This window comes from Atta cephalotes (assembly GCF_000143395.1).
Source record: "Atta cephalotes unplaced genomic scaffold scaffold00006, whole genome shotgun sequence".
In the NCBI taxonomy this organism is placed as follows: Eukaryota; Metazoa; Arthropoda; class Insecta; order Hymenoptera; family Formicidae; genus Atta; species Atta cephalotes.
Genome location: NW_012130070.1, coordinates 5868994 through 5894277, shown reverse-complemented (window position 1 = coordinate 5894277; position 25284 = coordinate 5868994). Strand labels below are relative to the sequence as shown.

At 33.7% G+C, this 25284-nt stretch overlaps 3 protein-coding genes across 3 annotated transcripts in view; 2 read left to right on the top strand and 1 right to left on the bottom strand.

The window, feature by feature from the left end:
- Positions 1-6951: 6951 nt before the first annotated feature.
- Positions 6952-8764, top strand: LOC105626784 (39S ribosomal protein L12, mitochondrial). The gene is made up of 4 exons (XM_012208079.1): positions 6952-7102; positions 7372-7618; positions 8362-8493; positions 8574-8764. The coding sequence occupies exons 1-4, from the start codon at positions 7038-7040 to the stop codon at positions 8688-8690; spliced, it is 561 nt and encodes a 186-aa protein (XP_012063469.1). The 5' UTR covers positions 6952-7037; the 3' UTR covers positions 8691-8764.
- Positions 8765-9704: 940 nt separating this feature from the next.
- Positions 9705-14898, top strand: LOC105626783 (pyridoxal-dependent decarboxylase domain-containing protein 1). The gene is made up of 10 exons (XM_012208078.1): positions 9705-9770; positions 9908-10123; positions 11706-12119; positions 12324-12605; positions 12704-12775; positions 13024-13260; positions 13345-13689; positions 13911-14196; positions 14273-14530; positions 14648-14898. Exons 1-10 carry the CDS (start codon positions 9705-9707, stop codon positions 14896-14898), a joined length of 2427 nt encoding a protein of 808 aa, XP_012063468.1.
- A 5596-nt stretch (positions 14899-20494) lies between these two features.
- The window catches only part of LOC105626781 (protein tweety), a 6170-nt gene continuing 1380 nt past the window's right edge, over positions 20495-25284 (bottom strand). The window contains exons 2-7 of the mRNA XM_012208077.1: positions 23201-23473; positions 22516-22850; positions 21854-22285; positions 21618-21719; positions 21206-21445; positions 20495-20666 (exon numbers count right to left, since the gene is read on the bottom strand). Of these exons, the coding sequence (XP_012063467.1) occupies positions 20495-20666; positions 21206-21445; positions 21618-21719; positions 21854-22285; positions 22516-22850; positions 23201-23473 (1554 nt within the window). The remainder of the gene's footprint in view (positions 20667-21205; positions 21446-21617; positions 21720-21853; positions 22286-22515; positions 22851-23200; positions 23474-25284) is intronic.

The following is a 25284-nucleotide window of genomic DNA, read 5'->3' as shown; positions in this document are numbered from 1 at the left end:
AACAGAAACAATAACAGGACCCGAATTTACAATCGTATCTATATTCAAGTCGCATATAAAAGAATTATCAATTATTTATTAATTTATGTATTAATATCATTTATTATTAAACGGATTACGTCATCATAGATTGTTTAGACTAAAAATGGAAAAAGGATTCCGTTTTAAGCGTTATTCTCTTCTGTATATTTTTAAAAAGCATCATTCGGAAATTTTATTTATGCTGTTTATCAAGAAGATGTTTAATTACATTCAAGATAATTGCACTCGTTAAATTTAAAAAATCATCCATTCATTTAATATAAAAAATGCAAAACTCCTTTTCATTTTTATATAGAATTAAAAGTGCTACTGTAATTCCTATAGTACATATCTCTAGTGTTATTCTGACACTGATTGTTTTCCCCACATCAATAGAATTGACATGTGCTGACTTCACAAATCCTTTGATATCGGTTTTTGCAAAGTTAGCACATTGTATTATACAGAATGTATCCGTACAGGGTGTATAAGTATGCTAAAGTGATTGCTGATACAAATTCAAGACTAAGACTTCATATGACGATTTGTTGGAAACGGTTTTTCAAGGATACAATTAAGATATCAACGATGTTTTTTTAGACAAAATTTCGTTTTTTTTTCAAAAATGTTAAAAACCGAATTGTAACTTGGTATATGTTTAATGGATATGAAAAAAATTTATCTTTTGGGATTATACATTATTTTTTTATTCAATCAGGGACGAATCTAAGAATAAGCAAGACCCCTTTTTTTTATGAAAAAAAAAACTGGTATGTCATTGATTTTTTTATGATAAATCCGCAGAAAAAAGCTCTCTAACATTTTCGATAGAACAAGCTATTTTCGAGATAAAAAATTAATTAGAATTCGTAGTATTAGCAAATGGACAAAGTTGTTTTATTTGATTATTACCCATACAGCATAAAATATTTTTTAAATGTTTTTATGTTTCATATGTTCAGAGTTGGGGCTCTAGTACAAAAAAATTTATTTGCTCATAGCTCAAAAAAATGTGTAAAAATCTTTGATTTCTATTATCAACTTACGGATTATTGGAACGATTCGGATTGAGTGTTTCTAAAAAGTAATTCAATTACATTAAACTCCAAAAGAAGTGACTTACAATAAATTCATTCTTTTTTTTATGGATCCTTTGCGAATGAATTCTGATGCAATTCTGATAATTGTGCCATTGTTATAGATAAATTCTAATGCAATTCTGTGGATGAATTCTGATACAATTCTATGGAGGAATTCTGATGCAATTCTGCAATTGTGCCATCGTTGCCTTTAACATTTAAGTTAGTTAAGTTGAAGCTGGTGCAAAATCTATTGAAAAGATTATCATTAAAAGGATAAATTCCTGAAACTTTAAATCCCGATTCAGCATTGGGTATTGTTGCAAGTTGCTTATAAGCGATATTGAATAGACAAGCCACTTGATATTCAGTCATTCCTCTGGATGCTGTGTCATCCATTTATCGCACTCAATTGCAAATTTCGTTTTTAAAGAATTGAATATTGATATCCAGCGGTTGCATTTTATGATTGCTATGAGGAGGAAGAATAAGTATTATTATTCTATTGTCACAAGCAAACCGAATAGTCTTCAAACTAATATGTGAAGAATCATTGTCAATTATAAGCAGAACAGGATCATTTTTCGTCGGATGTGCATATTTTTTGAAGTGATGCATCCACATTAAAATTAAGTTCATGTTAATATAAGCACTGTCTGAAACCATATAAACTGAACCAGTTGGTCCATCTTTTAGTAATTCAGTTCAGGGCATTTTCGAGAATAAATGAAAGCCGAAGGAATAAAATGATCTGATGCACTCATGCAACAAATGACCTGTGATTGTGATATCTGACTCTAATGATACTAATTCATCAACAACTTTTTTCTTCTTACTCGATATGACTTTTGGAATTCTTTTTGAAAATATACTCATGTCGACTTTTGGATTTTTTTTTTGAAACTTTTCTTCTCATTTGATATGACTTTTGGAATTTTTTTTAAAAATGTATTCATGTCGACTTCATCCATATTATAGATACGGTTAGGTTTAAATTTGTATTTATCATTTAATTCCAAGATTTTTATAGAATCTGTCAACTTGAATTTTGTTGAATCCTGTTGCTCTTGCTAAACTAACAGATTGGATTGACGCTCAATGTGTAAATCATCATGTCGAATAAGAAAGCTATCTAGCTATCTAGCTATCTCAATTGCGACCAGCCATTCTTACTGCAGTGTCGAAAGGATGAGATATTTTATTTGATTCAGCAAAGTCAAAAGCTAGCCTGCGAGCGTCATTAAAAATCAAATAAAAAAATAAATCACCCATCTTCTTACAATGGTAGATGAATTGTTTTTCTTGAGCAACATCAAATGTAGACTTGAAACGTCCTTGAAAAAATACATGCACATGGAATCTTCAATCTTTTTCCCAATACAGATTCACTGATACCAATCTTCTCAGCTTTTCTTTTGGTAAATCCTTTTTCAAGCAATTTCATTACTATATCTAATTGATCTTGAATAACGGATTTTCTCCTTGTATTTTATTTTTTATAGTTTCTGACATCTTCTTAGATTACATCTTAAAATATATAAAAAATTAATATATTTAAAACAGTTTTAAAGCTGGAAAAACAATAAAAAGCGCAAACAATAGGAATAGGAAATAATAAATTTCAATTCTTATTAATTTGTTTAATAAATTTCAACCTATCAGAAATATATACTAGAATGGATGCTTTCTGATAGATCTCTTTTTCCCTGTTCCTATCAATCCTATCGCCTGTGTCTTTCATTGTATTTTCGGCTTAAGTGTGTACATGTGTTTGAGATGTTGATTATCGTTTGTACTAAGGTTAATTTATGCAGCTTAAGCCTAGTTGAACCAACGTTACTTTGATTTTAAGCAAAACTTAAAATTTTCTCTATCTCGTTTTAAAACCGAAAAGAGACAAGAACTAAGAGAGTTTTAAGTTTCGCTTAAAATTAAAGTAACGTTGATGCAACCGGGCCTAAGTATAGATACCGCAGCGTATACTTAAGTCAATAGTTTTAAAAACTAATAGCGTTTTTAGCCCGACCGGTTTGCATCAATCTGAGTACCGATCGTGTAACTCTTTCTTTGGAGCGGAAAAGTGAAAAGTGAAAATTTTTATGTACAGTTGCTTTCCATTTATACCAATTCTCAGATAATTCTCACTTGTGACGTCATAACTCATTGTCAGTTGAATGCGCATTCCTTTTGCATTTTGACAAATGAGATTCAACTGAATTTTTATCTACAATCTACACAAAATTGAGATCATGTGCTTTAAGTCCGGTTGCACCAATGTTACTTTGATTTAAATTAAGAGACTTAAATTAATTCTATCTGTCTCGTTTTAAAGCTGAAAGAGATAGAGAGAATTTTAAGCGTCGCTTAAAGTCAAACGTTGCAACAGGCTTAAAGTGAATCTCGTAAACTCATTTTAAAAGAGATGAACCTGTGTTGTCATGTGATTACTTTTTACTTAAAGTAAGCAAATAGTGACGTCATTAATGTATGGGATATTCAGCTCATTTCAAACTCAGTTTCACTTATGTATAAATGGAAAACAACTTCAGTTGTTTTCCAGACAACAAAAAGTATCTGAAATCGCATTATAGACATTTTTTACGTTTCAAAAACAACTTAAAGATGTCTTATGTCACAATTTTAGACTTTGTGTGTGGGATATTATATATGTATACATATAAAAAATTTTCACTTTTCACATTTCCGCCCTATAAGGGAAAAGTACATAATCGATATCCGATCCTAAGTTGAAAAACGCTTTGCTATTGGTTGATGTTACACGCTTTACCAATAGGAGAGCATGAAACGTCATTAATTCAATCCAGGTTATTGCGAACCTGATCAGGCCGAAGATGCCATAAATCTCAGTGTTAATAATAACCGGCACAACCTCAAATATTGTTATGCAATATAATAATGTTTTCAGCCCAACCGGGTTTGCACCAACCTGAATTGGAAAATGCTTTACCATTTATTTTTTACGTTACTGGCTCTACTAATAAGAGAACATGAAACGTTAATTCAACTCAGGTTGGCGCAAATACAGTTGGGCCAAAAACCATTACATTATAATATTACGTATAAAATATGTATACTTACTTCTTTTTTCTTCTTTAATTTGACATGACATTTCCAAAAATCTATCAGTGATACTTTGTAACTATACGCGTATATTTGTCTTATTATTGCGCATAGAATTCCAGTCCAACCACCGTTTACTTTTTACTGGCATCCAAGCGCTACTAACCGACTAACAGTAACCAATTCCCATTCTTCCCCATGCATGGTGGAATCATCCTCCCCCATAATCCTCCCCTTCTCATTGAGATACAGAGGATATGCTGTCGCATACTCATCCAATGCGTGCGTTTACTCCGAATGATTACTTATGAAATTCAGTAAAATCCATTCTATAATGGTAGCAGTAATGGATTAAAGAGTAGGTGTAGAAATCGACTAATCATAATTGATTATCCTCCTCACATTTGATTATGATTAATTAATTTCTACGCCTACTCCTTAATCCACTACTGCTCATTATAGAATGGGCTTTGCGGAACAAATTTATAGTGAACTCAATTTTCTAGTAAGAAATCCGTTCCGTCGTTCTGATCCGTATATATGGGACGGCACCCTCAGATTATTCTCTGGTATTTTGATATTTTTGTTCCGTATAAGTAAATAAACATCATAAATAAAGTGAGCAGTTAACTCGATCGGCAGATGTTTTCGTTTTTATTTAATGTAGATTAATTTTAATTTCGGTTTAACTTATTTTTTTATCTTTTAGTCTTAAGAATTAAATTAGGTAAAGAATAAATTAACCGAGATAAAAATTAATTTATATTAATATAGAAATAAGCTAGAATTGTTTAAAATAAAATATCTACCAAGTATGTAAATATGAAACCGGAATTTATCAATAGATGGCCATAGCTGTCAATGTAGTTGCCGTCAGACGGCGCCATTGTCGCCATTTCCTTGTTCTGACATCTGACAAAGATTTTCAATTCACAACAATACAAGTTTCATACAACAACATAGTTTGTAATAGCGTTGAACATGTCGAATTTTGTTTCTGGAAACTACGATTTGCGGACAGCATTGATTTTCTGTTTTGAAGAAAACTGCTGTAGAATCGCATCGAATGCTTGTCGAAGCTTAGGGTGCTCTTGAATCACAATGCTTTGAGTTTAAAAAATTCAAAAATGGCGATTTTGAGAAACGAAGAACGTGGAAAATCATCGAAAAAGATTGAAGACAGCGAATTGCAAGCATTATTGGATGAGGATGACGCTCAAATTCAACAACTCGCGGGTCAATTGAATGTGATACGAGAAGCCGACTCCATACGTTTGAAATCCATGGGAAAGATCCAGAAGATGGGAAAATGGATTCCACTGAATGAAAGACAGCAGGAAAACCGAAAAACCACTTGCGAAATGCTGCTCGTCAGGTACAAAAGAAAATCATTTCTCCATCGAATTGTGACTGGCGATGAAAAGTGGATATATTTTGAGAATCCTAAGCGTAAAAGATTATGGGTAACTCCAGATGAACCATCGACATTGACTGCAAGGCCAAATCGCTATGGACAATGCTCTGTGTTTAGTGGGATCAGAAAGTGTTCTATTATGAACTGCTAAAACCTGACGAAACCGTTAATACTGAACGCTACCGACAACAAATGATCAATTTGAATCAAGCTTTGTGTGAAAAACGATCGGAATGTCAAAAAAGGCAACACAAAGTGATTTTGCTTCATGATAATGCACCATCACACACAGCAGAACTGGTCAAGGAAACGATTGAGGCATTTGGTTGGGAAATACTTTCGCATGCGACTCACCAGACTTAGTTCCATACGATTATCACTTATTTGCATCGATGGGACACGCACTTGTTCAGCAGCGCTTCATTTCTTACGAAGATGTACGAAAATGGCTAAATGACTAGTTTGGCTCAAAAGAGCAACAATTTTTTTGGCGTGACATCCACAAATTGTCAAATAGGTGGAAAAAATGTATAGCTACCGATGGGCAATACTTCGAATAAAATATTTTTTATCATTTTCATGCAATAAACGTGTATTTTCTATAAAAAAATTCCGGTTTCATATTTACATACCTGGTAATAATATACAGGTATATAATTTTTTAATCAACTTTACGGAAAAACTTTAAGAGACAAAAATCTGAGTGAAAGTCATTTATTTTCTTCTCGTAGAATTCTAAAACTTTTTTTAGAATTTTTTAACTTTTTAGTACTTTTCTTATTTTCACTAATATAAGAAAATACGATATTAAAAAATTCTAAAAAAAAATGATCAGATATTTATGAGAAGAAAATAAACAATTTTTCTCTCGCTGTTTTTTTCTGTAAAGTATTCTGATAGTATTTGAATAAAAAATTATTAAACATCAATATTTCGCGATTTTTAGTAATTAATATCTCGTTAACTATTGCGAAAATTGCATAATGGCAGAAGATTCTTTGATTCAATTTAATCTGTTCTATTTACAAAAGCGTTTGAAAAAACTTACGAGACACTACAATTCTCGCTGTTTTTAATTATTTTTCTCGATACATCAAACATAAATCTACTAATTAATTTAATAATTTTATTAATTAATTCAATAGTTTTATTACTTAATAAAATAATGTACTGAACTGATTAAATTAATTAAAGGGTCGAAAATATTGAAAGTCAAAAAAAGAAGTTTTTATACCGATCAATAAAATAACATGTAATTTTATGGCTTGAAATCTAGTAATCTCGAACGATTATCATAAAATTCTAGTTTCTTTGGAATCGACAGCAAGTCCCTAGGCGAATTATTTTGAGTTATTGCACCAGATAGCAGCGATCGAATTGATTCTACCTTACATTTTTATGAGAACACGTTTGCAACTAATTTGCAACTGTTTCGGTTCGACATGATTAATACAATTCGCCTGATATCTCGACAGAGCCTTCCTCAATTTCGTCGATTTCACAAATGGTGAGATTAAAACTGTAAATGAGACAGTTACATAACCTAAAATTTATCTCATTTTTACCTTTTATTTTATTGAGGACCAAACAAACTTTGATTAGTGAGTTTGAAAACATTAATTCTGTTAAAATTGCTTGCAGTAATGTTTTTAGCTTTTTTTATATATTAAGTGTAGTATAAAGAAATCCATTATTTTTCTATTCAATTTCATGCAAAAATAATGGATTTCTTTTTACTACACCTAATATTTCATTTGTTGTATTTATTGTATTTAGTGTTGTCCGACAAACGGAATCGAGCGCAGTGGCAGCGACAGAAACAGCAGCAGCATCACCACCACCACTTTCTCCATCTGATGTTGAGAAACCAGTACATCCAAAAATTGACAAAATAGCTAATGATATCACCGCTCTCAATCTGATAGAAGTAGCAGAGCTTAGCGAGTTATTAAAAAAACGATTGAATCTACCAGATGCACCTGTTATGCCTATTGGAGGATTTGTTGCTGCATCTCAGGCTTTGGTAATATCTATCTCTTATATATGTATTCTTGTATAAGTCTTGTTCTACAGAATATAGTTACAAAAAATAGAAAAGTTTTATTTAATTAACTCCTGAGCTGATGTTAAACTCTGTAACACAGTTACTAATAGCAAATTTGATTGGATGCACTTAGTATACACTGTATACACTGGTATACATTAAAGCCATCATATATAAAATAATGGAAAGATATGTTTATAAATAAACAAAATAAAGAAATCAATTAAATCATGAAATACTCAATACATTTTATTGTAGTATTAACTAAAATATATATTTCATAATTCGAAATATTTGCATTTCATTTTTATACTCAAATAAATCAATGTACAATGGCTTTAATATGCACACTAATGTTTCCAATTGAATTTGTCATAACACTATAAGATTCATTTAATTTGTGTTAATTAAAAGGCACTAATTAATTTAAAAAAATCAAATGACATAACTTTTATAAAAAGTAAATATTAAGAGAGAGAGAGAGAGAGAGAGAGAGAGAGAGAGAGAGAGAAGAGTATAATTTAATAAAAATTTATAGATGTAACATAAAGGAAATTAAATTGTTTAACATCGTTTACAAAGAAATTTAAAATTCAGTAGATTCATTATCAGCTCTGAAGAATTAAAAGATAAGTGATAGAGAATAGAATTGGACTTTTTTGTTATAAAAAATCAAATCTTTTAAATAAAATTTAAACAAACAATTGTAATTTTTTTGTTAGGAGGAAGAAGAAATGGAACAAAAGCAAGTACAAACGGAGTTCACTGTTAAGTTAATGGCATTTGATGAGAAACAGAAGGTAGCGCTAATCAAAGAAGTGAAGAACTTGTTGCCAGACACAAATCTTGTTCAGGTGAATCTTTTAATCTTTGAAAATAATAAAAATAATAAAAATGATAGTATTATTACATAAAAATTGTCTCGTATAAATAGGCCAAAAAGTTCGTTGAAAGCGCACCTACAATAGTGAAAGCGGATATAGCGAAAGATGAAGCTGAGAAATTGCGAGATGCTCTCACCAAGGTCGGTGCTACAATTCAAATTATATAAATCGTATGTGTGAATACACATATTGTTACGTAAATATAATGTTATAATAAAAATTTATATTCACTTACACAACACACCTTCTTCCTTTACTTCTATTAAAAATTATGTTCTTATTTTTATTGCATATTTTGCCATTAATGAAATTTTTACCATTGATTAAAAAATTTTTTAATATTTTTCTATATTGTGCAATACCTTATCCAAAAAATACTGTATTAAATATAAAATGTTGCACAATATAGAGAAATAATTGATATATATATATATATATATATATATATATAATTTATTTATATATATATATGTATAGATACATATATATATAGTATATAGTATATAAATTATATATTATATATATATATATATATAATATATACTATATACTATATATATATATATCTATATACAGTATTATTGTTTTTGCAATGTTTTTGCAATTATTCTTGTTAATTTTAGATTAAACTTTATCGCGATTATCTGTGCGGAACAAATATTCGCTAATAGATAAGCGATTAAAATATAGAGATAAAAAGTTATATGATAGAATAATAAGAGATTGCTATAAATAATAATTTATTAACTACATTTGATATTAGTAAGATATCAGTAAACTGAAATGTGTTTAATAAGCGAAGTTTAAAATATTGCTCGTTCGAATGTGAACTTTTATTTTTTTTGCGATAAAAAAGGAGCGCAATCAAACGCAGAAAGGTATTCTCATGATATTCGCGAATTGAACAAATGGCGCTGCGGCGACCATATCGATAAAGCAAGTACCGTCTCATATGCTCACCGGGCCCCGTTTCTTCTCGCATCTGTAATTCTTGATAAAATTCGCAAAAATTCCAGACACTTTTATTCCGCTATGCTCTACACTCATCTCAGCTAAGTAAGAGTGTCGAGACAAAATTCCCATATTCAAGTATGCGGTCAATCGATCGTTAACCGGAACCCAAATCGAGCCAACATCAGCGACGCGACGGGACGGTACTGCTGGCCACGACTACTGCCACGATGGCCGAGGAGACTGACACAAACGATAACGCGACGATGGAAAGTATAGCGCAAAATATATCGGAGGTGCGTACTCGTGTGGCGATTAACGGGTTTAGCGAATCGCGACGATCGGCGATGTGAGTGATCGCGATCGCGCGTCGTGTCGTGCGACAACGGCGCTCGTAAGGTTAACCCAGTAGGTGTTTCTTCGATTTTGACAGGTCGGTGGCACCGGTGACTGCGACGACGGTGGCGATGGTTCGCCGAGCACGACGACGGGCGAGGTGGGTGCGTTGCAGTTCCAGGCGTCGCAGGTGATCGCGCGGTTGGAGCGGGCAGTGGAACGGGCGGCCGACGGCGGCGGCACCACGTGGAACAATCCCTCAGGATTCCTGACGCAGCCGAAGAAACCAGACGAGATATTGGCGTTGATACAGGTGTGGTGGTGTGGGCCGCGTTTACGCGCCTACGTTCGGTCAGCGGAAACCGACGCATGCGATTGGAGCACGGCCAACTTGATTACGCGTCGCTCGTTGGTCACTGCTGATAGTGCGACTGCCACGATAATTACATGTCACGTGGGAGCTGTGTTTAGTATCGTTCTTTGTTGTTTGTATACAGCTCACGTGTGTCGTTGGGAAACGACGTAAATTCGAATTTCTGATTTGTCACCACTTCCTCTCATCGTAGTTGTTTTTGCGTCACTATGTTTATTACTGGTTTTCATTTTTTTTGTTTTTTTCTTCTATTTATTGTTGTTTTTTTCCTTTTTTTATATTTTTATATCTTTCAAATCGTATTTTCGAAGTTGTAACACAGATAGAAATTTATTTCTAAACTTTGTATCTTAAGGAGTAAAGGTTTATTTGATTTTTGTAAAACTGAAAGCTTTTTGAATCTAGAATAATTTAGGAAACAGAGAGGATCAAAGATAGAAGATCTCGATTCGTACAATCGCAAATGCGAAATAAATTCGCTCTTCTCATTCATTTAAAAATAGGAAATAGAAATTATACAATCCGTGTTACTGCAGCATATATAATTCTGAAAAAATGTATGCATTTTCTTCTTTAGTTAATTTTCTCTCTGATATTTTTGATTTGACACTTTTTTTAGTCTTAATTGAAACATGAGTCTCGGTGATCCGGAGATTTCCTAATTTTTAAATAGTAATTATTTGTTTATATTATATGTGTTTTGCAATTTTATTTTTCGCAGTTCTGAAAAATTCTTTTAAAAAATAAAACTAATAATAAACTTTCTATTTATGAGATTGTATTCTCGATATTATTCTTCTTTAAAGCTTAAATAAAGATTTTGTTCTTTTGTACTTTATATGTATTTTTGATTTATTACTATTTATTATATTTGTTGATTATTACTAGGAGATTATAGATAATAAAAATTTATGTTCTTGTGTATAATTCAAGTATAAATTATAAGATACCCATTTAAATTTTATCAGTTCTTTAACATCGAAAAATGTATGTTTCTGTTACGGTTTAATAAACTAAATACTGTTTCCATCGTATATATTAAGCTAATGTACATTAAATCATGTTTAGACACGCTTATATATTAAATGATATATTAAATGATATATTAAATGATAAATTATTTGATATATTAAATAATACAAATTAATTACAAAAAATATTTCCTCTTTATTATGGTGAATTAGGTCACTTGCATTACATCAGATTAGCATTAATTAACACATCAAAGGCTGCTTTATATAAAATATCTAAATACAGTAACATATAATTAACTTTGACTATGAAATAATATACGTATATCCTGTTAATTAATATGATAATATCATTATTGTATACTTAATTTAAAATATTTATATGTTTTTACACACCTATTTACAGCTTTTAATATTCACAATAATTTAGTGTAATGCAAATGTGACCAAATTCGTTATTTATTAAATATGTAGCTTGTGTTATATAAAAAAAAAGAATTAATTATAAGAAGCTAAAAACATAGATCTCCTCACCAGAAATTTTTGTTTAGGATTTGGTAGTTTACGAGGATGCTCCGCATCCAGCCGAGACAGGATCTACAGATTCGCCTATCAGTCAGATCACCCCTTTGCCAGCTTTAAGCGAAGCAGCGAAATTGGCCTTAATCACGCACACTGTTTCGGCTTACGCGGTAGCGCTACCGAAACCACACGCGCAGAAGCTCGCGGGTCGTCTCGCAGCCGACACGACGAGATGGCTCAGCCACATCTTTCGTTTCGTGGACTGCGCGTCCTCCTTTCACGAAGATCATCTCGAGGGGCTGGTCAGGGTGACCCGACTAGCTTTACATCGGAAATACCCACGTTATATGGAGGAGGGTTTCACGGCCCTCGTGTCTCAACCTCCTTTGATTTACAGCTCCGTTGCTGCACCCATGGGTGTTGTTCAGCATCTGTGCAGACAGGTAGCACTCCTCGATCCTTCTTTTTAAATGTTGGAGCTGAATATAAAAATTCAATTCAATTTATAAGCTTGAATATTACATTATAACACAAGAACATTTGTAAATATTAATTGTTTGTAAACAAAGAAAGTTGTTTAAAAAAGAATCTCTGGAGAAACACTGATTGAACGTATACAACATTAAAGATTTATTGTACTTTTGCAGCTTTCCTTACCGCTTCATTGCATAAGACCAATCCCGCATAACACTATGTTCGGATCGAGACATACTATGGATGTCTCAGCGTTGGAACGACGCTTAGCAGAAGACACTCAATCAAATAATGTAACGCCATTGCTAGTCCTAGCCGAAGCCGGTTCAGTACTAACGGGCCATTGCGATAATATCACGCGATTACGAGCAATATGTGACAAATATAACGTCTGGCTGCATCTCAGAGGACATTCATTAGCTGCACTAGCGCTGAACAATTCGGCGAAGGATTTGGTAAATATTTATATAGTTTATCGTTAGTAAAGTTTGAAGATCTTTAACATCATCAAACACTTTTGGAGAATTTTTCTAAAAATCTCTTGATATTACAGCCATCGAAAATAGCGGATAGCATTACATTACCGCTCGGAACATGGCTCGGTATACCATCGCTACCAGTGGTCGTATCCTTCCACATTTTTCTTTAATTTAACAGAATAACTATATAATGTAAATATAATAATTATAATTTAAACTAGAATGTTAGAATACTCCAAGATTCCTAAGATATTGTATATCTCTCATTTACTTCTCTTATACTTATAATCGCTATGACTTTAGTTATATATTCCTTGATATTTAATTATCTGTTATGTATTATATATATCACACTAATCAATCATTGCCGATTTTCCTTAATTTTTATTTACAGACTTTGTACAGATTAGCAGATATTAAAGGAGGAAGGCCCACTCCGAGAGATACTACTCTGTCATTAGTTTCAGGATTGATGGCGGATTCCTTGTCGAGACGATTGCCGACTTTGCCTTTGTGGACTGTTTTACAGGCTTTGGGTCGAGACGGTGTACATAATAGATTTAAAAGATGTTTCTTGGCTGTGGAAGAGTTGTATAATAAAATTAAAGGGTTCTCTTGTATTAGAATAGTGGTGAGTTTTTATAAAAGAGTGCATATTCCAAAAGAAAAAAGCATCCTGTTGATTGTCAAAAATTTATCATTTATTTTCTTTCAGAGTCAACCGCCTGGCGGCGAAACGGAGTCCTACACTTTAAGTGAATATCTAGCAAACCCCGTGAACAATTTACAATTATTTGAAGTAGTAGCCAACGCATTAGTTTTCCAATTCGTATCTTCGAATGGAGATCTTCAAGTCACGGATCGCGTGCTGCCTTATTACGATAAGTTGAATTCCTGGTTGGGACAAATTCTTCAAAGAGATATTGACAATATACAAATAGAACTTTGTGATATAGAACAGTGCGGTATCGCGATTCGCATTTGTCCATTAGAGAATCCTGATCAACCACCTACAAGCGAAGATATAGATAATTTAATAACCTTCCTTGAGCAACAAATAGTAAGGATATTTTGATAAGGACATTTTGAATCACATTAATCCATATCGGGTGTGAAATAATAATCGTTATGATTCATTGATTTTTTTTTTATGAGTAATTTCATTTAGCAAATTTTCTTCTTACATTTAACATTGAAAGAAGGGATATGACGCATTGTCGCAATTACCTACGACGGTAAACGTAAACTTGTTAATAATACAATCATAATTTCGTTCAACAGGAAATATTGCTGGCAACAGTGGAACATAAAGATACCTTCTTACGTTTAGTCTCAGAAAATGATTATTTACATTTAGTGGAAATGCCAGGTTGGGCCGGTCTGGGAGGTGTGCGTTATGCTCCACCTACCTGGATTCAAGTTATGACTGATCAGTCAAAAGAAGAATTGAATAAACTAAATACACAATTGGTTGAAACCCTGCGCAGCACGGATGCCGCATTTTCCCTCGGGGAAGGTGCGGATGGTTTAGCTTGCGTGCGATTTGGCATGGTAACACAAGATACAGGTAAACGCACTTTCAGCAATATTGTCATTCCATATATATATATACCTTCTCTTTCATCGAATGATATTATTTCCAGATGTGGCTGAATTATTGTCTTTAGTCTTACAAGTTGGCCAGGAAGTGGAAGCTAGTTCTAAAATGATGGATACTATCTCCGAAGTAGTTAAGAGAGGTATCGAGACGGCGCAAACAGATTTAGAAAGAGAAAACGCAGAGAAACTGTGGCAGGAAGGTATTCTCAGGCATGTCCCCGTAGTAGGAACTTTCGTCAATTGGTGGAGTCCTATTTCGAAGGAAACGGGTGTCCGCGGCCGTAGTCTAAACTTGCAAGCTGGTAATTATAGTTTTGATATAACAAACATTTATTTATCATAATCATATTTTCCTGAAGAATAGAAATATTTAGGATAATCGTGATGAAGATTATTTTAGACAATATTTATTAAAATAGGTGTCGTGGAAAGTACGGAAAATATCTACAAGTATCACATGCAGCTGCAACCTAATTTCACAAATAGTAATGGTTCTGGCGCCAGAACTCCGCCTCAGCCTTTAGTGCAAACGCCAGTTGGTGCTAACAGTCAAAGTCACAGTCGATCGTCAAGTCATTCTAGCCTGCAAAGTGGTAAGAATATACCTTTAATAAGCAATGTCAATTCTCAGCTTCAAGTAAAGGAAGAATCCACGCAAACAAAGTCGTAGTAAACATTGTACTACTTTCGATGAATCAATGACACATGGTTTCAAGTTGTTAAACTTGGAATAAAAATGCTTTTTCTGAAACGCTAAAACGTTTCCTCTAGGAGGTACAGTCTTTATTATCAAAATATTAGACTGTAACTTGTATAACTTATCGATTGGGTTAAATAGAACGAGATACGTGTGACGGTTTAATTTTATCTTGCTGCTGATACTTTTAACTGGCTGTTTCTCGCCGAAAATATTTCTTGCTTTTAAATATATAAATAATGCCTTTGCATTTTCCTCAAATTTCGTTGACTTTTTTAATTATTTGTGCTATTAAACGAGCATGATTTAATCATGGAGTGATCCGTGTACTTACTAGATTGATATCACATAGCAGCCTCGCTCTTATAATTAAATTCATAAGTTACTGAAGTACCTCTTGCGGGCACAATAGCCAAAATAAAATAATTTTCTCTTCTAATTGATTATCTCTTCTTCTCATACTTTATTAATACCAATTCGAGCTAATCTATAGAAGAATATATTGCAAGAAAATTATTTATTGTTATTAGTTTTTCTTTGTATAATATTACACATTTTAATTACTAGCTCACTAGCTAGTAATTAAGATGTATATTCAATTTTTTCGTCATTAAAAGAAATTATTTTTTATTCGCGAATTTTTGTTTCTTTTAAATTGCTTGCTAATTTTCAAATTGATAGTTCATATTTGTTAAGTTTTATGTCTTATTAAGCACAATATTGCAAGTAAAATAATAAGAACCTATATAATACGTTTACTTTATCCATTAAAAATAAGCTATATGTACATTTTACCTTTTATGAAGGAGATTTTGAAAATATTTGAATGAAAATATATAATAGAAAAAAACGTTCTGAAAGAGGTAACAACTTGCCAAAGAAATTTATATATATTCACCCATCGAAAAAAAGTCCGTATTGTTGCTCTTGTATTATGTAATTGATGATAACACCAGGGAAATATTTCAATGATTAAGATCAATAAATAAATTATACTGCATTAGGAGATTATTCATAAATTGTTGAAAAATATCGAAGATGCAAATAAATCAAGCCGTATGTATATTTATGTACCAAACTTGTAATAAAGTATTACTAATGAATAAATAATATAAAATGTGAATTGAAATCTTCTCACATATTATGTAATAGATACGGCGATATGATACTAATGCAATAATTATGGATCTTATGTTTTTATTTCTCTTTTTATAATATTCATGTTCCATTACAATAGGAGGAATTAAATTCGGAATATGGCAATTAGACACAATCGTAATATACAAAAAGTGGTATCGATTAACGAGCTTCGTTCATCTCCTACACATCTCCGAGATAAGTCTCTTTATATTACATCAAAATTCGCATAATCGCACATATAAAGAAAGACGCAATAGAACGTTATAACTTATGTAAGTTCTCTGGAGTATAGTCGAGTAGCCTCTACATATACTTTGTAAATAAATCTCTTTCGCGCAGTGAGAGAGAAATACGCAAAAAAGAGAAGATAGTATTTACGTACTATCTGTATACTTTCACTAATAGATGTAGCGAGAGATACGTCAGGAATTAAATTAAGAAAATATCGAACAAAAGATAAACACACACAAACCTATGACAGAAATGAACATTCCATCACATCCTATGCCGAACACGTGTAAAATATTATATACTTATGCAATATACAAATATACGGAAAAAATATTAGAGCCCTGGATTCTTCGACGTATCCAGTATCAGTCTTAAAGGGTGCACAAAAGCTTAGGTCTCCCGTGTTCCTTTCCTTTTTCTTTCATCCATATTTGTCGATGTGCGTATAATATATTTAATCGAATTCTGCGAAATTTTTTTTTGATTTTTCGTTTATTAATTATATCATCCTTTTTTTTTCTGCGATGAAAAATTGCCGTAGGCCAAGAAAATGCTCCGATTCGAATGAGTTCCTCATTGTCATATATCATTACATTACTCCCATTATCTCTGAAAATAATGAGTTTCCGTTCTTTCTCTCTCTTCCTCTCTCACGCACACATATGTATATAATAGACGTATACACTCGCTCACATATTCTCTTTTTCTCTCAATCATCCTGATCTCCTTTCCTCTTTTGTTCGTGTTTGTTGCGCAGATGCTCTCGCCTTCTTTTATACCACATTACATTTACCGTATAAAAATGATGAATAACTTAAATGCTGCTTTATTCGTTAGAAAAACTGGTGTGCAATGTGCCTCAGACTCTCGGTTCTACTATAAAAATTGACAAACGATTACAATAAAGGTTCTGTTAACAATCATCTAAATTACAAATTCTCATATTAAGAGTTTAACAATGTTTTCTGTGTTCTAGATTATTTTAAAATACGTGTTAAACGGGTTCCTCGATCGCCGATAAGTCTCGTCAATTTTGCCCGAATCATTGAGCGCGGGTCAAATGTCTTCTAGCAGAGAAATATTTTAGCACAATTTTCTCATCAACTAACAAACGACGTGTTTACTTGCAGATTTTTAATCTGAACAATACTATGTTGATCCCGTTTTTGCGCTAAAATCTCGAGTAACCAAGTATAGTATAAGTTATATAGTATCTGAAGACGTCCATCTCCAGTGTTTTATGAGTTATTAAAAAAAAAAGAAAAGAAAAACAATAAAAGTAAAAGAAATAAATTGTATTAAATAAATAAAAATAAAAAAATTTCTATTTTTCTGTTGTAAATCAATACCGTGGCGGATTTCAAAAAATGAAAAGTAAAAATACTTACCAAATAAGAAAAATAATCGAGATGCACAACAAATACATATTACGGATACAGCGCATATCTGTGCTAAAACACTGAAGTTGGATTATATTTGTAAACTTTCTCAATAAGCAATTTTTCTCTTAAAATCTAGAACATGTATCGAGGGGCAACGACGCACTAATATAGCTTTCGTACGTATTAATAGTGACGATACAAATATTCTTTGAGAAAAAAGATTCCTTTTTATGTGTCTTATCTTTTTTTTTTTCGTTTTCTTCAAATTGAGCCAGGTTAAAAATTTGGCAAGAGATCTTATTAATGAATGTACACAACTTTATATACTGACTAGGATACTTCTTCATCTCCAAAATGAACAAAATGATATTCGTTCATTTGCTATTACGCGCACGTGGCCGCGTTCGCACATTTATATATTTATCGTCGAAACTTAAATTAGCATTTAACTAAACTATATGCTACTAGTCTACGAGCTATCGCTCTGTAATAAATATTACAATTATTTACATTGGATTAAGTTCTTTTTGCTATTCACGCTCTTAAAATGCTTGGTATTGCGATTATATAATTGATTTTTACTCGACTAAACACAAGCCCTAAGAAAATCCTGGAAAGTAGTTTGCGTTAAATGCATATATTCCTGGAATGGCACGATTTCCCTTTCCGCAATCGAAAGTCGTGGTTAAATTGTCAATAAAAAAAAATGGCAAAATGCTTCCACGTAAAATCCGTAATAACATCTAGATTCGGTTTTATCACACTTTTCACGTTTACTCAATAATCTTAAGTGTTATTGTTTTATATACAAACTTACTGAATTATATGCGGATGCCAGTACAAAATCATTTACGATTGTTGAAAATCTCTATCAACTCTTACAACTTTTAGTAATCAATTATAAAGAGAAAGAGAGATGTACCGAATATTATCAGAGATAGACATCCGTGACAATTGAAAAAGAATTGTCAATATCCAACCGGACACTCGTTGATACTTGTAATAGTAAACAACACTTGACCAATTGGCTATTATTCAGGCACAACATTTACTTCTCCGATACTTGGATTTGATTCAACGAGTACCGAATAATCGCCAGATATATTCTCTTTGTCTAATATACTCGGTATATCTCTGATGTTAGAAGATCTCAGGAAGACTGCGCTCCGCAGAAAATTCATTCTCGACTCTTACAAAGTATAATAAGATTTAGTTTTTTGAGACAGATTAATTTTTCCTTACTGTCTTTAAAAAGAGTATTTTTAACTAATACCGCCTGTAGAAGTATGTTTCCAAATATCCTTTTATCGATACGTTGGACATCCATTTCCTTTTTAACTCTTTTTCGTTTGCACATAAAAATTGAAAATCCATAACGCCTGTGCTACCACTGTCTTTGTACTTAAAAAGTATATTCGCCTGAGCATTGGCAGTATCGAGCGTGACCTATGATCAATCGAATTCTGCCAGAGTAAAAATTACCAGACATTCGTGCGGTAACTAGATGTATATGTATACGTTTTCACACACATATAAAGTATATTAAATATCTCTCACGGAAAATTCAACATAGATTCGTTCGGTTAAAATGTAAAAAGTATATAAAAATCGTATATTTCAATAGTTCCTTCATCGTCTTTTGGTGTCTCCTTTAAATCGCGATATCTAACTCCTCGGTTAAACATCACACGCGAAATTAACGGCTAATTTAGAATGAACAAGCGAGCAGTATCTCTGAAACGATATCAGTGTAAAACTTCGTGAAGATTTCTTTCGTGCATGTTCGTTCATGCAGCTTTCAAGTCGGCCAACAAGCAATATAATTGCATACGTTTAAGTATGCATTCCAGCCTGTCCTTGGATACTTCGCGCGCGGTCTAATCAAAGAACGCGATAACAAAGAGGGAGAATAACATAGAAGGACGTACCACAATCACTGTACATGATATACAAGTACAAAATCTCGGATATAAAGTATGTCTCACACAAGTTCCTAAGTTCTCTAAAAATTTTTTTTCATCCCTTCCCCCCCCCATGATTTCTCTCACTTTTATCGCAGGTCTCTGAAATCAATTTACTGTTTTCTTTTTCTTTGTTATTTTATAGGAACTCCAAATCGCATGTTCTGAATTTTGTAAAAGACAAAACTCTCTTTGTCAACGATGCTTCTATTCTGCAAATACTCATACTGATTTCGCATCTTCTCTTCTTTTTCGACGATTAGAGTTCCGTTACAGCATACAGATTAGGATCACTACCCTGTACTTGACTCAGCGTAGCCACCGTCGGCTTCTCCTGCCTTCCCTGCGCTCGATTATATGTACCGTACATATTCGGCACCGTGTTGTTCTGCGGTGTGGTACCGTTGAACTGGCTGCGCGAGAAATTTCTATCCAAAGTTCTGACCTGATCTTGCATTTGATCTTGAATGCGAATATTAGGCGCTTTGTTCCGCACCAACGATCGAAACTGATTCATATTAGTCTGCGAGCGCGACTCGAACTCCCATGTAGGTTGCTGACTCGCGGGATTCGGTGGAAGCGGTCGATTTTGATTCCAGGCCTGAGTCGGACCCCTCTTTAGATTGGCCAGATTCTTCGGATCCAGCGTTTGTGTCTTTCGCGAGTCCTGAAAAGTGGCAAGATGTGCAGGCCCGTGCGAATTATGAGACAGGGTACCGGTGAAGGAAGCCACGCTAGGCGTCCAAGGTGGTTCTCTACCTGTAACATGAAATATAATAATACAGATGTAAAGAATGTTATATACGCGTAAAAGTATTAATTTTTGCATTTACCGGGCCCTGCGGGGGCGTGCCCTCAGTAGAAGTCACTAGATTCTAGCGTCTTGCACTGTTTGCTCAGAGTCGCGTACTGGCCAGGTTGATCTCCGAGTCCAGATCGGTGTTCAGTTCGTCCACCCGTTGATTGCTGATTATGCTGAGACGATTTGTGATCCCCGCCCCCTCCACTCCCGTTAACACCCCCACCTCTGTAAATGGCGAGGAAGAACAAACAAAGTTGCAGCATTATCTTTGTTTTACATAATGACCGACATCGTTTTATAGCTTATCTAAACATAAATCCAAATTCAATCACGCCTGCAAAACTGTCTATATATTATATTTATGTTAAATAGGATTATAAAAAAGCGCGCTATACTATTTCTTGTAACAATATTGTATAAAGCAATCAAAACTGTTATTTGCTAAGAATAATATTCTATTTCGAAATGCTTAATGTTCCAAAAACAGATATTTAAAATATATAATTAAACACATCAAATATAAAATTAAGAATGGCACAGTTATTTATATGATGCAATACATTCCATCACGTATATTTCGTCAAAAAGCATATACTAATATATAAATATCGATAAAAAATTGTATTCTTAATAATGATGGAACTATGTATGATAAAGCAACATTCAAAGGAGACGCATTGAATCTAATATGTTTAGCGCGATATTAATTGATATTCCTTAAGCTAAAAAAATTAAAAAAGAAACTGAAAATCTCATGCACAAACTTTAACATGCTCTCGTGCAGTTGACGTGCTCGAGCAGTCGCAGTAGCGTAGGACGGTGGGGGCGGCGTTAGCAAGAGAGGCTGCTTAATCGTGTTATGAGTGCCAAGAGCATTCGAATTAAGCGTAGGGGCTGTAGGCGGGTACGACCCTTGGCCTCGAAGGGTCCTTGCTGCTATCGCCTGTGACGCCGCCGATGGTGGTAAGTAAGGATCTTGCTCGTCAACTTGATGATAATCCCTTCTGAAACAAATGCATTGGTTATTTAATTTTCAGCAAATATCATAAAATTTAGAAAGGAACGCAATGATTCTACGGTACCCGCTTTAGCATTGTAAAATTAATAGCAAAATATAAAAATAAAATTATATTTAATTCCTTCCTCTCTCTAAATGATTCCTGCTAGTGTATTTACCGTTTTCGTATGTATATCCACGTATGAGAATCCACCCAAACCAATACGGTGAATAAGAGACCTGCAGCTAAACTGGCTATTAGCATGAAACTCAATCCATACCTAGAACACATTATAGAGAAGCATTATAAGTTTATATTTCTGTGTAAAATCATTTTAATTAAAATAATTATTTAATCAAACAATTATTTAATTTTTCCGAATTATAATTAAAATATAAGAGGATATCGACTTACAATCCCAAATGACACAAACTCTTGGCGGCGTGAACGTATTGCTTGTGCAGAGGTTTACAGTCGAGTAACGTGGATAAATTTGGTATGAGTCTGTCTATGGTATTAACGTCTGTAGCTAAACTGCTGAGTCTTGGCTGGAGCTGCTGGTCTTTGAACAGTTCTAGAGCTAATTTAGTCACCGTGTTCAAATTATGCCTCATGTTATCCATCGCACGTTGCGTGTCTCGCAATCTTAGCGTGAACGGATTGCTGCGCGTGTTCTCGCAATGCGTGTAGTATGAGAGTACCTCGGAGGTTAAAGTAGATGGTACGGCTCTGCTCAAGTAACCATCGGGTGATACGCAAAGATCACCTAGAGCTACAGAAGTTGCCAAGTATAAGGATGCCATGAGCCAAGAGACGATAACCGCAAACAAGCCGAATACGGAAAATCTGAAAAGATAATCTATTAGAATTACTTTATGATTTTGTGACTATATATATGTGTTTACAGAATAATTTATAAATATATAAAAGACGATCTATTCCTCTGCTCAAATTTTGTTACGATTTTAAATGGTTTTATTCAACGTGTAAAATAAAAATGCAAACAAAGATATAAAATACTATATGAGGAATATCGCCGAAAGATTTCTATTCTTATTTCGATCAAAAGAACATACGTTATGAGAACACATCTAGAGTGCCGTGCAACACCGACCACCAGAACCACGCAGAGAACAAGTAGAGCGCTCAAGACCGCCATAGTGATAGGCCATCGCAATTGCTCAATCTTTTCACCCATCCCAATGGCGCCGGCAAGACTAATACCGCTCAAAGGCTTTCGTATCTCAAAACTTCGATTTACAGCGATGCTCGTATTTTGTTTCATGCCATTAAGTGCCGCTAGCAGCCAACTTAGCATAGTTTTATTACTGACCGGAGCATCGAATTCATCTCCGAGAGCAGTCAATTGCGTCTGCACTTTTTTCTTCAGAGTCGCTTCTATAGTGTCAGTCTGTAAGAAATATAATATAATGTTGTATAATATAATGTTGATACTTAAATAAATATAACAATTATTTTTAATTGTTGTTAATTGTGTACTTAACTGTTTAAATTATTTTAAATTATCTAAATCAGATCAGTGTCTATCTATACGCATACACTTAAAAAAATTCTAATAAACACTAAAAAAATTTTTTTTTAAATAAAGGATAATTTTTCTCTTTTTTGCGATCTTTACTTTTAAAATCTATGTGCATGTTTACTGAAATTTTTTATTACTGCTATGTAATAAAAAACATTTTTATTACATACATTATGATAAACAATATTAAGACACTGCGAAAAATAAATAGGAAATACCTGATTTCTGACGCCCATAAGGATCCCATCGACGTTTTTCGCAGCTGCTATGAGTTGTACCAAGCCGTTGTGTACGTCGTCGTTGCCATAAAGACCAACAGCCACTGCTCCACTACAGAGTAACGCTAGGATGGCCAGCGAACACTTCAACGCGGTTATCGACTTCTTGGGGCGCGGCCTCCGGTCGCAGCATCTTGTTACCAAATAAACCAGCAATACCAGTAAAGTTAAGATCAACCAGGCTGCCGGAATACTTCCCAGTATCCCGAGGCTCTGTAAACATTACACCGATCATGGATTTTCTTCCTGCTTTATAACTTTACGTAAACTTTACTTATACTCTTATAAAAGAAATTAAATTACTAAAGAAATCTAAAGACATCCAAATATAAAATCCATTTATTCTAAATTTCTTGCAGTAAAATCTTATTCCAAGAGGGTGAAAATGCAACCACTTTTTTGGCATGAAATTTCATTCCTTCGAAGTAAAAATTCACTCTAAAATAAAGTGAAAATTGTCACTCTTTTTCAAGAAGCAAAAAGAATAATTATACTTTCACTTTCTTGGAATGAGATTTTATTACAAGAAATTTCGAGTGTTAGATTTTATCCATCAAATTTCATAGAATTAACAATTGCCTGTTCTTTATCTAAAAAGTTTTTTGAAAATAAATATCTTGAAATTTAATTAAAGAAAAAGCTTTCTTGTGTCTTCTCAACTTGAAGAGTTGAGATTCGAAGAATAGATCAGCCAAACAAATAATGTCGAAAAATTGGTATCGCGCCAAAAATTTTCTCGCCTTCACTTCCTACTCTAAAACGGCAATATTATCAGCATCGTCGTGCATCGTCAAGAACCACATTGCAACGCTATTTCAGGCGCATTTACGTATTTACTTCGTACGAGCCGCACTTACGACCGTCTCATAACTTCTACCTCGCTCTCTTCCTACCTCCCTCGAGGCTTTTATCTCATTTCTCGGCGGTCTTAGCTTCGCCAATCCACCCCGTCGAGCCGCATGCATGACGAAAGCGAATACTAGCGAGACAAAGTTTCGGGCCCTCCTCCGTTAGTGGTTATATCTCACCCTAAGTCCGCCCGACTTCGATGGCTGAGGAAGATGAACGAAAAAGGAAGAAGAGGGAACGAAAGTATGAGGAATACACAGAGAACACGACGGAGGGAGAGCAGGATGTGCCCGACGTAGTCCGACGTTCCCGAAGATGTTGAAGCCTGCTGCCGTGAGTTGCCTCAGGCATATTATGCGAAAGCCTTTGTGCATTGTTTGAGCTTTCCCAGGCATTGTGCTTTCCAGTTACACTTATGGGACCTGGATTCTTGCGCGTTCGTGGTATCCACCTGCCCTCTTCTGGCCTTCTTTTTTTTCTTCACAAATCTCTCATCCTCCTTTCTTCTCTTTCTTTTTGTTCTCTTTCTTCTCTTCTTTTTCCCATGTCCTCGCCATATCCCGCTACCTTCCACGGACGTGTGAATCGTTTCTTTTTTTTTCTTCCCTTTTGATTTTGCACTCTGTATGAGCATACGACCTTTTCTAATCGTTATGTTGCCAGATGCTCGCTTTTTGGATTCTTACTCTCTCTCCGTTTGACGATGTGAGATCTCCACTTATGGCTCGATAATGCAAATCTACAGTCGATCAAAGGCGATAATCCAAAGTACCATTGGCGTTTGTGGTTGTTAAGAGGATATCTCGCGAAATAACTGCCGGAATTTTGATGTCCTAAGATGTCGAAGTACTAACAGGAATTAACAGATACTATTCGAACGGATAGACTTGATTAACATATTAATATCCGCAACTAATGTTGCGCAACATATATGATGTTTTCCAACAAGAGACATAGTACAGTAATTATTATTATATTTTATTTTTATTTAGTAAACAATAAGGATGTAATAATTCACTAAGTTACAAAAATTAATAGAAAAGAGCCTCAAAGCTAATGCAAGATCTTTTTTTGGGAGTAATTATATTAAATTTTCTCTTTTCACACACACACACACACACACACACACACACACACACACACAAAAATTATATNTATATATATATATATATATA